This window comes from Typopeltis vanoorti, chromosome 11, assembly GCF_054136105.1.
Source record: "Typopeltis vanoorti isolate ZY-2024b chromosome 11, IOZ_Tvanoo_1.0, whole genome shotgun sequence".
Taxonomy (NCBI): Eukaryota; Metazoa; Arthropoda; class Arachnida; order Uropygi; family Thelyphonidae; genus Typopeltis; species Typopeltis vanoorti.
The window spans coordinates 77,883,509-77,898,205 of NC_143559.1; the positions used below are offsets into that span (position 1 = coordinate 77,883,509).

The following is a 14,697-nucleotide window of genomic DNA, read 5'->3' on the forward strand; positions in this document are numbered from 1 at the left end:
TCTTTTTCTAAGGTGAACTGGACTCTGGGGTGTTGGTTGTTTGAGTGTGTTAGGAAGGAGTGGAGTGAGTCTGAGCCATGTGGCCAAATAGCAAACCTTTTAGGCTCTATAATTTAGTATTATACTTATGCACCTATGAAGAGTTCATTTATGAAGAATATAATTCTCTAATGGTATGGAACAGCTCTGGTATTGATATGAGAGTTTTTGCCTGCTCTCTCTGAGAATTAACTATTTCAAAGCGGCTGTCAAACTAGTGAAACCCTATTACTGTGCTAATAAAAGGTGGCTGTATGGGCTCCTGGGGAGCATTCATGTCATTTAAGTAATACAAGTCAAGGCAACTCCCATGCTGAAGATTTATTCTCATAAACTCTTTGGTAAAATCCAAAACTTTTGTGTTTTTTAATTTTGGCTATATATAATAATAATAATGATAGATGTCTAATATCCTCATCATAATTTAATAACCTTGCCAGATTGTGAAGCCATTTACACTCTATTCTTTAGTATTCTATTTTCTTGAGCAATTCATCAAATAATGTAAATATAAATTGATGAATTTCTTGAGAAAAATACTCATATAAATTAAAGTGCTTTGGAATGACAAAATAACAACAAACTGAATTAGGTATTTAGATATTAACAATGTTTTATAGGGATTGGGGATAGCAAGTATTAAAAAGGTTAATTTTGGCTATATATAATAATAATAATGATAGATGTCTAATATCCTCATCATAATTTAATAACCTTGCCAGATTGTGAAGCCATTTACACTCTATTCTTTAGTATTCTATTTTCTTGAGCAATTCATCAAATAATGTAAATATAAATTGATGAATTTCTTGAGAAAAATACTCATATAAATTAAAGTGCTTTGGAATGACAAAATAACAACAAACTGAATTAGGTATTTAGATATTAACAATGTTTTATAGGGATTGGGGATAGCAAGTATTAAAAAGGTTAATGGAAATGGGGGGGTGCAAAAGGTATAGTTTAAAAAAGTGGTATCCCATGAGAATGAGTGAATCACTTCTCAAGTGGACCTAGCATAGAGGGAGAGAAATGATATAGATTTTCATGTTATTTTGGGTTTATTATTACTATTATTATTATTATTGTAAAGGTATCTCCATGGAGTCCAAAGACTCATCGCAGGAGATCCAAACTATCCACACAATCCAGCATACCTCTCCTTGAATCCATTAACAAAGCACTCACATATGACTCTGGCAACTAATTCAACTCGGTCACAACTCTCCAAATAAAAAATCCAGTCTTCACTCCCCTTCTCTCCACACTTTTATTTAACTTCTAGGGATGACCTTTTGTTTTGGCCCCTCTAGCCAAGTGCTGAAACATTTCCCCTCCATCAATCCTGTAAAACACTTAACTTAAATGTTTCTCTCATATCCTTTTTTTTCCTATCAACCAACTTTTGCAATCCACACATCCTCAATCTGTCCTCATAAGGAACATTCCACAGACTACTCATCATCTTGCCTCTGGATCTACTCCACTGCTTTTTCATCCCCAAGAGACCAGACCCGAGCATAGTAATGCAGATGTGGTCGTATCAAGGCCTTATAAAGTGGAATAACAACTTCCTTGGTTCTACTTGTTAATGTGTTCTTCAATAACCAAGTAATCTTATGTGCTACTTGACAAACTTTGCAGTATATCCTCTAATCTTCAACTCTTTGTCTACTACAATCCCTAGCTTCAAATATTTCCTGGGGTATAGTTCCATCGGCGTTGTTGTACACAGCTTGTAATTGATTTTACCCCACAATGCATTACTTTACATTTCTCCACATTAAACTGACACCCATTATCTTTTGCCAATACTGACAGCCTATTTAGATCATCCTACAAGCTCTCCACTTCTCCTTGATTAATTATCACTACCTAATTTTGCATCATAAGCAAACAGCTGAATATTTCCTTTCAGTTTATTTCCTATATCATTTATGTACAAATTAAACAGTAGTGGTCTCAGCACTGAACCTTGTGGCACACCACTAGTCACCTGTTTTTGTTTCATTCTGTCCCTCACATGACAGCACACCCAACCTAAACCATTTAGGTTGGGTGTGCTGTCACGTGACTTCTGCAACCTCTGCTACAGAATTCACATCAGTTTGACCATATGGTTGCATTTTTATTGATGTATGAAAGTTTTAAGAGTATATAGTGCATCAGTGCACATCTTAATTGGTCCAATGCAATTAATTGTAGGATAACTTTGAATACTTTAATTTATCAATTAATATAATTTTAAATATGGAAAGCATAAAGGTCAAATGAACAATAGCTATGCTTCGCGTGCATTGTTTATTTGAGAAGCATAAAGGGTTTACACTTTGTGGTGAGATTAGATTATCACTGACAAATACTAGAGTGAGACATGGATGATTTGAACTTTGATATGACTTTTAAATACAGCCATATTATATTCACAGAAGTCGAAAAAAGGAATCACTTGGGAAATTATAATTTTTTCAGATTGAACCAAAGAAAGGCTGAAGTAACTCATTTTACTTATTTATTATACACAAGTCCAACCTCATTCGACACTATAATCATACAATCTGCAAAAGCTCTGGCAAAAAACGGGACATTCAGAACATCGTCAACACTGTTTCTCATAAATATGAGCAAAAAATTTATAAATTATAAATATATATTAAAGACTTGTCTATATTGGTGTCATTAATATGTCAGTTCACACTTCATGCACATAAAATAGATGAAACTCAGAAAACAAAAACAGCAACTCATGACAAATTACAACATTCGATTGAATTGCATCACACAATAACCAATCACAGCAACTAATAACTTCTGGGTGCTATTTTTGGCACACACATCCTGCTTCACCTTCTGAGCCATTTAAAATCACTGGAATACTAAGAATTTGACATGCTGTGCCATCTGCACACCTGTTCAAAGAGCTCAGAGGTGTCAGTATTTGTGACCGCACACCTGGGCTATTAACACAAATGTAATTATGTGAGTATGCTTTGAAAAGTGTCCTCTTCATGAAGCATTAATATAGTGTTTAATTTTAGGAATCACGCAAAGCCAGGAAAAAGTTAGGGGGAATCTTTAACAAAAATAAATGCAAAAATATAATACTGGTGATATTGCTATTCCGTGGGTGTGCACTGCACACCTAACATACCCGGAATATTTGCCCCTGCCCTCCATACCACTTTTTGATATCTGTCCAGCAGCCACCCTCTTATCCACATAACCAGTGTCATATCCATCCCCATTTGTTCTGATTTGCATAACAGAGTTCCATGTGGTATTCTGTCAAATGCCTTTGCAAAATCTAACAGAATCATCATGTAGCCATTTCCCTTATCGAACTCTGCTGTTACTATATTATAAAAATGTTACTGTCCAGCCACAGATCCAAGACCCTCAGTCGGCTTGGTGCCAAGAAGAGTCAATTCATGTTGAAGGGGAGAAAGGAATAAGGTGATGTAAGAATTCATTACCAATATGCGAAATCATGTGCATAAATGTAAAATTTTCCAACCGTTACACAAGCAAAATAATTGCTACTTTAAAAACTTCAATGTTCATAAAAGAAAAGTTAATTTTCTGATGTGTAATAATAAACAACTTGTCCCACAAGATGGATTCATTACCTTATTATCAGAATGGATTCTTCTTCTTCTGACATGCACAGAAGTGTCAAAAGGTCTTGCATCTGTGGGCATACAATAGTAAATTACTAACGCAAGACTGATTTTTCACAAAGCTATGTTGCCCCTTATACAGTATCATATTCGTATCTACTCATTCTTAAATTCTCTTTTTTGATCAATTTTTCCAGTTCTTTTACCACCACTCCTGACATACTCATTGGTCTATAATTTGCTGCCTAGAACCTTCCTTATGCAAGGGAATTATTTTGCACTCTTTCCTCTCTCAGAACTCTACCAGAGCTGAGAATTAAATTAAAGAGTCTAGTCAAAGGCATTGCCAGTTCTCTTGCACATTCCCACAAAACCTGAGCTGATATCCCATCTAATCCCACAGCAGTATTTTGTAATGGTTCTAGGAAAATTCAGCACAAACATTTTCATTGTAAGACATTTTGTATTAATTTTTTAAATAAACAATGGATGATAAAGGATATTATAAAATCATTAAAATGGCAAATCTTTATTAAGGTGAGTGTCAGTGATACATAACATAATGAAATCATTTAAAAATTGTGCAAACTGAAAGAGATGCTGTGTAAATAACTTTTTGCTGTGGATTGTGAATTCAGCAAATCCATCAGTAACATCGCTTATTGGAAGGAATGCTAATACCGTGAAGCATTTCATTCTCATGTTGAATTCAGCCACTGTTTGATAGCGTAACTCAAACCAATGGGCAACGATTCTGCGATAAAGATTTTGTGCCATATGAAATAAACAACCTTATAGTTGTTGATTTAATATGTTAGAAAAAGCATTAATAGTTGCTTTCTCGAAGTCAACCATTAATATTTTGGGATCTCACGATGAACATAAGCCCTTTAAGGCACTGAATAATCTGCTGTAAGTTAATTTTAATTTGCCAGGAAGCAAAGCAAAAAGCCACCACAGAATCCTTAGGGGTCTCATGCCAGTCCCAAGTTTGGATAAAGGAGGAGGATCCGTCAGATGAGTGTCGATGCTCTGGCTGCAAAGAAAAAACACGATTGTTATACGATGCATATTACGTTCAACCACTACAACATGCCAGCTCAGACGTCGCCTGGATCAACAAGGTTCGCGATACCAGTTGAGCAATTCCATATGATACTCATTACCTTGTGGTGATATCTGTTTCAATTCTTCAGTCAGTTTCCCAACGCCATCTAAATCTGACTATTAAATTATTTAAGGAATTTACAACGTATACTGGAATGTTAATTAAAAGAAATTTTAATAAATACCTCCTACATTAAAGTTTTTTTTTAATTCATATTCCAGTATACGTTGTAAATCCCTTAAATAATTTAATAGTCATGTGTTACCAACGTATAAGCCTATCTACTAGAATAGCTATCTAAATCTAGTTTTTTTTTTTTTCATACAACTAAGTACAGTATCTTGTCCACCGCTGTACAATTTTATCTTTATTCATCAATATTTTGCCTTTTTCGTCTTTAACTGTGGTCTGTTTTGGTTGCCACCTTCTATTAATGGTTCTAATCATTTTGTACACCTCTCTAGTTTTATGCACTCCATAGTATTGTTCTATATTATTGCATTGGGCTTCTAACCATTTCATCTTATCTGGCTAACTGCTTTTTTCACCTCATTACACTTTCTTCTATATTGCTCCTCTATTTGTTCTGATGTATCCCTTCTTATCTTCAACATTCTTTTCTCCTGTACTAACTTCAGTATTTCTTGTCTAATCCATTTCTTCTGATCTTCTCTTCTCTTCTCCAGTATATGTTGTTAATCCCTTAAAAAATTTAATAGTCATGTGTTACCAACGTATAAGCCTATCTACAAGAATAGCTATCTAAATCTAGTACTGTTTCTTCAACTGCATCTTCTATCGCCTTCATTACTCCTTTCACTCTTAGATTCGAATTTTTTTCTGTGTCCACACTTTTAAGTTTTCCTCTAATGCTGTTCTGTACCTTCTTCCTATTTCTGCTTCACTTATTTCTTGCTCTCTTAGTTTCTGAAGATCAGATTTATATTTTAATTTTAATTTCAACTTGATGTTTGCAATCAGTAAACTATGATCCGAGTCTATATCCGCTCCTTGAAAAGTTCCACACTGCTGTACTGATGTGATCCATCTTCTTTTAATCATAATCATATCAATCATGTTCTTGGTTTTCACATCATTTGATCACCACATCCATTTTCTACACTCCTTTTGCTGGAATTTTGTCATACAGATCATCATCTCGTGGTCCACAGCAAATTCTAACATTTTTTTCATCGTTCATTTCTTTCTCCGAAACCATATTTTCCCCATGACTCTTTCCCAACCATCATTATATATTCAGACTTTGGCATTCCAATCCCCTTCAATAATTAGTACAGCTTGCTTTAGTATTGTTTCTATTGTCTCTGTCAGATCTTTGTAAAATAAGTCAATATTCTCATCTGTGCTGTCAGATGTGGATGCATATATCTGGACTGTTGATATATTAAATGGTTTTGCTTGAAATCTTGCTGCTATGATTCGTTCACTGACTGGTTTGTAGCCTAACAGTGCCTTTCTGGCTTTTTTGTTAAGAAGGAAGCCAACTCCTGTTTCATGCTTGGTGTCATGCCATGACCACATGACTTCGCATCTATTTATCTTTCCTGCTGATGTCCAGTACTAGTATATCACACCAATATCTCTTCATTTCTTTGCAAAGTAATTCTAGTTTTCCTGACATCCAAAGTATCCGTACATTCCATGTTCCTACTGATAATAGTTCTGTTAGTTTAAGTTTCTGTTTCCTTTCAATATCCCACTTTTCGATCCAATCCCTGATCGCTATATTGGTATTGCGGATCTTGTTGATTCGGGCGACGTCCGAGCCGGCATGTTGTAGCTGTTGATTGTGTATAGGCATCAGATAGCAATCGTGTTTTTTCTTTATGGGCAGAGCATCAACACTCATCTGACCGATCCTCCTCCTTTATCCAGGCTTGGGACTGGCATGAGACACCTAAGGATTCTGTGCTGGCTTTTTTTGCTTTGCTTCCTGGCAAATCAGAATTAACTTACAGCAGATTATTCAGTGCCTTAAAGGGCTTACGTTCATCATTAGATCCTGAAATATTAATGGTTGACTTCAAGAAAGCAACTATCAATTCTTTTTCTAACATATTTACATCAACAACTATAACAGGTTGTTTATTTTGTATGGCACAAAATCTTTATTGCAGAATTGTTGCCATTGGTTTGAAGTTACACTATCAAACAGATGCTGAATTCAACACGAAAATGAAATGCTTCACAGGATTAGCATTCCTTCCAATGAGCGATGTTACTGATGGATTTGTTGAAGTGACGATTCACAGCAAAAAGTTATTTATGCAGCATCTCTTTCTGTTTGCACAATTTTTAAATGATTTCATTATGTTATGTATCACTGACACTCACCTTAATAAAGATTTGCCATTTTAATGATTTTATAATACCCTTTATTATCCATTGATTATTTACAAAAATTAATGCAAAATGTCTTGCAGCGTAAATGTTGATGGCAAATTTTCCGGCTATGTTTTGCAATATCCTATTATAAGAAACTCCAATTTATTCACCTCTGCTCCTACATCAGTCTGTTACATATGTAACATATGTTATGTTGCAAAGTGGTCACTCAGTAACAACTATTTTATCTGCTTCTGTCACCTCATCACAATCAGCAGTCATTAAGGTTAATCTTTGATAGTCATTCTTCCTCTTACTTGTCACATAACAAAAGAACTGTTTGGGATTTCCTTTGGCCTGCTCAGCTACCTTCTTCTCGTAATCTTATTTTGCCTTCTTTACCATACTGGTCTCTTTTCTTGCTTGACCCTTGTACTGAGTTGACCAGCAATCTCATGATTGCTGGTCAACTTCTCTTTATATATCCTCCACAGCATTTTCTTCTTCTGCAGCTCATGCTTAATGATATTACTCATCCATCTAACTCCTACCTGATTAACCCTCCTTATCTTAGGTATATAATTTAATACTGCTTCTTCTAGAAGCCCCTTAACCATCTCCCATGCATTACTAACATCCTTCCCTTGCAGTGTTTTATGCATTGACACAGATTCACGCTTCCTCTTAAGCTTGTCATAATCACCTGCTTTATAGTTCCACATATATATATACCTTCTTAACAGAATATTACTCATGTTTTATGATTTCCCAAGTCAAGACTACACGGTCACTTTTGCCCATTGGTAACTTGGCCACCCTGGTTATGGATAGCTCTTCTGATCCTGTGACTAGGACCAATATTCACGCATCCCTAATCCTCTCCATCAAATGCTGCAAGTAATTATCTCTCAACAGGTGTATAAATTCCATTTCCACCTTAAGAATCACTCGACCTGCACTCATCGTACTAATTTGCTGCTGCATTTCTTCCAGATCATCTGTGGAACTCCCTAGTTGGTTGTTGTCATAGACCATGTTGCTATATTTTTTCTTACTGTCCTTGATATCACATCATACTGCTTCAAATAAACAGCCACCCTCCTGCCTGTATCCTATTTTTTTGGCTGCAATTTATCTCTATCAGCAGTAATAACCCCCCCCTCCCCCAATCCTGTTTTTGCTATTTTCCCTGAAAGTACTAAATCCTTCACATTCGATCCATGTAATTATATTATCTGCTGTTAGCCAAGTCTCACTAATGCCTATAAATTTTTGTCAAAGTTGCACTAACCAATATCAAATACTCCTTCCTCTTGTTCCTGATACTTTGATACTTTTGCCATTAGTATATACAAACTGAAGCATTCCTTTAGGATCCCAATCATCCTTACTTCCTGAATTGACTACCCTATTCAGTATTTTGCTTGAAAGACTAGATTCTGCACTTGGTCATTCTTACACTCACTCACCTCATGGGTACCTTCACACAAACTCATCTGCTTCCACTCTAATTGCTTGTTTTTCTGAATTTTCAGCATGCTCTGTAAACAAAGCTTTTAGACACATAACACCAGAACCAATTAGATGTTGTCCATCAGCATTATACAGTTTTTTTTTCCCTCCAATTAAGTCCAAGAAAAATATCAATTTTATCAGTTTATCATTTCAGATTCGATTCCCTTTCCAGTGTGCTTCAAGCATCGAGTTGTTAGCATTCAATAACAATATCTTCATATCAACCAAACATCAGATCAGAAAATTTTACAGGCCAATGTGGAGAATTACAGCTACACATTAATGCACATTAAGAGTTCTCAAATTAAAGAAAGAAGTCGTTTTAAATATGTGAAGTGACTTTTCAGAACTTAACATAGGGATCCGCATGATTTCCATCCCTTTATTACAGTGATAGTAGCTGCATAGGTGTGAAGAACTCTAAGGCCATATAGTACTATCACAGTACGAAATTGACATCTATAGTAGTGTATATTGCAATTAAATAGTGAGAATGAATCCATTAAAGTTAGCGGTATTTGTATTTACAAAATTTCCATTATGTGTGTGTGTGTGTGTTACTAGAAATATGAATTTAATGAAATAATTTGTGATTGCTCAGACTATTCCTAGACAGATCTGATTAACAAAACTAAGTTTTGTTAATCAGTGCATGTCCTGGAAAAGAAACAGATAAGGTTAATTATTATATGTGTAATATCCTTAACAGGACTGTGAATTTGGGTGTGGGGGGAGGGGGAGAAAAAAGTGCATGGAGAGAGAAGACGAAGCTGTTTTTGATTATAATGTGATGCAGAGGGCTTCACAGGTAGTCATTTTTTTTTTTTTTTTTTTTTTTCAATATTACAAGCATGGTAATAACTCCAGTTTTATAGTTGGAACTAAAGATATGTATTAATATTTATTTAATTGATAAACGTACTAATGATACGTGCACAAAATGAATATCTACAATTACTAATTTTTCTGCCCTAGGTGTTTGAATTGCAAAAAGAACGAGAGGTCAGTGCTACATCGGAACTTGATGCTATGCTTACTGAAACTAGAAGAGACAAAGAAAAAGTTGAAGAAAAATTGGTGAGATTACAGGAACAACTTGCCTTAAGTCAAAGAGAAACATCACGCCAGAAAGATCAAATAAACCAAATGCAAGAGGAAAATATGGTAAAACTTTTATCATTTCCTTTGAGAGTAAACGTTTATTAATAATTCCAAAACTAAGTATTTATTTTAGTCATGTTGATGTAATAGAAGATGCCACTGTTAGTGTTATGATAATGATCAGTTTATTTCATTCAGGGTCACACAATGATGGTAGAATGATTAACCTATCATCTCATCATTCCTATTTGTTGGCCTTTTATTTTTGAGTTGGTTGGACACTTTTGGGAGTAGTTGTCAACTTTTGAAAATTTTGGCAGCTTCTGGTAGCCATATTTGTTTGGCTTAGGTGCTGTGGCAGATTCATTGAATAGCTTCTGGCTCTTGAATCTAATTTTGTGCAGTAAAGTTTTTTTTAACTGCAAGGCAAAGATTACAAAAAAAATTATTTTTGAGACTTTAAAAAAAAAAATATATTATTTTTATAATACATATGGCAAATCATATGTAGTGTAAATCAGGAAATTAGCTTCTGCAGTAACTGTGAGCTAACTCAATAGCAAAATCAACATTCATTATGCAAAATGAAATGAGGTATTACATTTCCATCCAAAACATAAAAATAATGTGCCACTCTTATGCAGGAATAATACAGAACACACTGCCATTTTACTGGTGAGAACTGCACTTTTGATGACCAATCACCCAGAGTGTTCTTTTCATGATCAATATAGTTGGTTATATATGAGCATTAAGTGAAGCTGTAATTGGAAAAAAAAAACATGCATAAAAAAGATCATGCACTTCTGCTAACTAAACCTCATCTGTTGGATACATCAATATATGCAATGTACTATGAGCTTATGCCTTATCACATAGCAAAAAAACTAAATCTCAAAACCAAACACTTAGTTTTTGTCCATGATGATTTGACACGAAAAGCAAATGTAGATTCTCAGTAATCTGACCAAAGGATGAGATTGGTTTGTGCAATAGTTTCAGCTGCTTAAATTGTCTGACTTGAGAATATATATCACATCAGTAATTCCTTTTTTTAATCATTATATTTCAATAATTATTTCCTTTTTAAATTTTAAAATAAAAATGTATTTCTCTGATGTAATTCACATCATCAAATTATTGATACAGATTAATTATGTTAATCTGTACCACATAATTAATTACATTATTGATAGCTTCCTATCAACAGTTTTCCTTCCATTGAAACTGTTATTTGTCAGGATTCCAGTATTGTAGGATCTCTTACTTGAAGGTCTTCAAAGGCATTACTAACATTAATCTATGAGATATTGGTCTTCTTTAGATTTTTTTCTTAGCATCAGACACCTGTTATTATTTGTTGAAAGTTTTTTCACTTGGTTATACTATAAATTACAGATGCCAAGAAATTATATTTAAAAAAAAAAGAAGAAGAATGCTAATGCCTTTTATTCCCTCACAGGAAGTAGGCAAAGCTGTTTTAGCCCTATCTAACTTTTGGAGACTGATGGGGACAGTTCAATCTCCACTGGAGGCCAATTAGAGATAGCTAGCCCAAGACTATCATTAACAGCATCCAGTGAAGAGAGGTGACTGACAAGTGCCGCCATTTTGTGGTCCCCAATCCTAACACTATATATTTATTGTCTGAGATAATGTGGGTTGAGTTTATGGGATGAAAAACTCAAGTTTCTGGGGGGGGTGACCACTTGCTCGTGCCAGAGATCGACTAATTCAGGAACTGGTCAAAGAAAGGCTTAGAAAAAGTTCCTCTAGTCGGCAACTAGATTTCAACCTAGGTTTTCCTCTGGATGATCAAGTGGTGTAGTAGAGTGCAAATACCACTTCCACTAAGCTATAGAGTTACAAAGTTACATTACAAGAAATTATATTCTTGATTTCATCCTTTATCCAAACGTAAGCAAACAAAGTTTGTGTGTGAAGTCACTTAACGGCTGGGCTACTTGTATATAGAGGCTCATGACTTCCCATCAATTACCTTAGTATCCCATAATGCAACACACATATCCTTGCAGACATGTATAATACTATGCATTATGGGAAGGGCCACTACCCAGACAGGTTTCGACATTTTTTGAGGTCTCATCAGTGGGAGTCAGATCCAGAAGTGAAACCAGGATTGATGTAATGAAGAAATCATATTTCTATATATAAGTAGCCAAAAGGTGTCACACCTTATTACTAAAATACTCCGGATTAGAGATAGATGTTTAAAGTTTTTTCCCTTAGCTATATTATAAATTAAAGATGCCAAGGAATTATATTCTTGGTTTCATCCTTTATCCAAGTGTATGCAAACAAAGTTTGCGTGTGAAATCACTTCATGACTGGGATACTTGTATGTGGATGCTAATTTATTTATTTATTCATATGGAGTTTTTCTTCCCTTTTCTCCCCCATCCCTATTGGGGTGAGTTGAGCCCCCTCATGAGGGGGTTAAGTATTTATGGCTGTAGATCTGTATGTTCATGGGGCCGGTTTGCCTGCTTGCGGGATGAAAAACCCCAGATAAACTGGGGGGAAAAGCCTCGCTATCCACGCCCAAGACTGGCTAACTTGGCTATGGCTGAGGAAGATCCTTAAGCTCATCATGTCTTCGATGGGAATCGAACAGGACACTCCTTCCCCAGGGATATGGTTGCGAAGCGCATAGCCACTAGGCTAACCGCGTGGATGTGGAGGCTAATGACTTCACCCATCAATTGCCAAGGGAAAAAACTTTAAACATCTATCTCTAATCTAGAGTATTTTAATAATAAGCTGTAATACCTTTTGGCTACTTGTATATGGAAATATGACTTCTGTATTACTTCAATCTTGGTATCACGATGAGACCTCAATAAAGGTCGAAACCAGTCTGGGTTTCCGCTCCACATCCACTAGGCTAACCGCGTGGATGTGGAGGCTAATGACTTCACCCATCAATTGCCAAGGGAAAAAACTTTAAACATCTATCTCTAATCTAGAGTATTTTAATAATAAGCTGTAATACCTTTTGGCTACTTGTATATGGAAATATGACTTCTGTATTACTTCAATCTTGGTATCACGATGAGATCTCAATAAAGGTCGAAACCAGTCTGGGTAGAGGCCCTTATTTTATGTGTCCATATCTGTATCCTTATCCATAAGGATATGTGCATTGCATTATGGGGATACTAAGGCAATTGATGCGAAGTCATTAGCCTCTATATACAAGTAGTCCAGTTGTGAAGTGACTTCATGCGAAAACTTTGACATTTGACCTCTAAGCTTTCCATATTTAAAATTATATTGATTGATAATTAAAGTATTTCAAGTGTCCTACAGGTATTTGCATTGGACCAATTAAGATGAGCACTGTGCGCTCTTAAAACTTTCATATAATAAAAATGCAATCATATGGTCAAATTGACATGAATTTTGTAGTGCAGGCTGCATAAACCACACGACAGCACAACTAACCTAAGTGGGCACGTGACACCACTGTCTGGTTCTTTGACAAAAACTACTTGGGTCTTATTTAAGTAATACACTGTCAGCATTACATTTTCTCACATTATATCATCTACATAGCACAGTTTAGTTGGCTAATTGCCAGCCTATCTTGATTTGTTCAGCATTCAGGTGAATATTCAGTAATAAGGTCACCATAAAATTGGACATTGAGTCAGAAGCCCTTGATTTGCTCTCTGCACTCCTTGCAAATTGGGTGGAGATATCCTACCAGTTATCTTTCTTTTGCACTTAGTCATCTTCTGATGATGTAACTATATGTGCAATAATTAAACATATCATGTACATACATGTCACCTACATCATAGTGTACATGATATTTAATCATTTGGTCATTTCTACTTTACTTTCCTTCTCTGATATTAGCATGTGTATTAATAAGAACAAAATAATGAAATTGAAAGGCTTTTGAGAATGACAACATGAATATTGAAGATGACAGAGAATGAAACAGAAGACATGTTTTGAAAACGTATTGAAAATATAACTGCTCAGCAGTCAAACATCTATTACATGTTTAAAATGACTCCAGAACAAAAGAATGGCTTGAAGCTATCTTGTGTATAGACGAGCTATTACAAAACTCCTGTAAGATGGTGATTTTTTTCATTTATTGAGTGTTTTTTTTATATCAGTTGGTGTATCTTTAGTATATTATTGTAGCTTTTTAAGTGGATTGATAGCATTAATGCATTTAGTAACATAACTGTAGAAATATTGTTAGTTTTTAATAGTCTCAAAAATAACACCAAAAACTTGCCACAATAAGGTAGTGTCAAAAGCACAAGTTAACATAGGTGATGGTGGAGAGAACCTTTTCCTCACTGAGCAGAAATGTTGTCACAGTCATGTTGATAATATAACCAAGTATAATTTGACATTGGAAATATCCTGATTAAAAGAAATTATTAGAAAATCAGCTTGGAAAATTGGAAAAAAGTGGAGAAACATTTAAAGAAACTTACACAGGATAAGAAAAATTATCAGAACAAAAAGATACAAGAAACTGCTGAAGTTGGTAGAAATAATAATCATGACAAGACAAGTCAGTTAAAATATAAAAGAAGTAATATGGTATGGTGATTCAATTATGAAATTTGTGCTTACCAACAGTCACTACTTTGATTTTTCCCAGGGACAAAAATTAAAGATATGACAAATATAATAGAAAAACAGAAAAGAAAAATAAAAGAGATGGTAATTCTTGTTGGAACTAATCATTTAAGTAATTCCAACAAGAACTATCATCTCTTTTACTTTATTTCTCATACTATACAAATATAGTATGAGAGTAGATATGAAAGGTTTGTTGGAAAAAGCAAGGAAAAAAAGTGAGATAGTAAAGTTGGTTTGCTTTAGTTACGAACAGTATCGAGTTAAGAGGGAGAGCTATGCTAACAAATGTTCAGGCTGTATAGAAGAAATGGGTTTTTGGATGTGTGGAGTGAGTTTGTG

At 34.9% G+C, this 14,697-nt stretch overlaps 1 protein-coding gene across 6 annotated transcripts in view; it reads left to right on the forward strand.

Moving 5' to 3' along the window:
- The window catches only part of spdi (sperm antigen with calponin homology and coiled-coil domains split discs), a 371,208-nt gene that overhangs the window by 197,669 nt on the left and 158,842 nt on the right, over window positions 1–14,697 (forward strand). For all 6 annotated transcript variants that reach the window (XM_090399846.1, XM_090399843.1, XM_090399844.1 and 3 more), the window contains exon 7: window positions 9,601–9,789. In XM_090399846.1, the coding sequence (XP_090255972.1) occupies window positions 9,601–9,789 (189 nt within the window). The remainder of the gene's footprint in view (window positions 1–9,600; window positions 9,790–14,697) is intronic.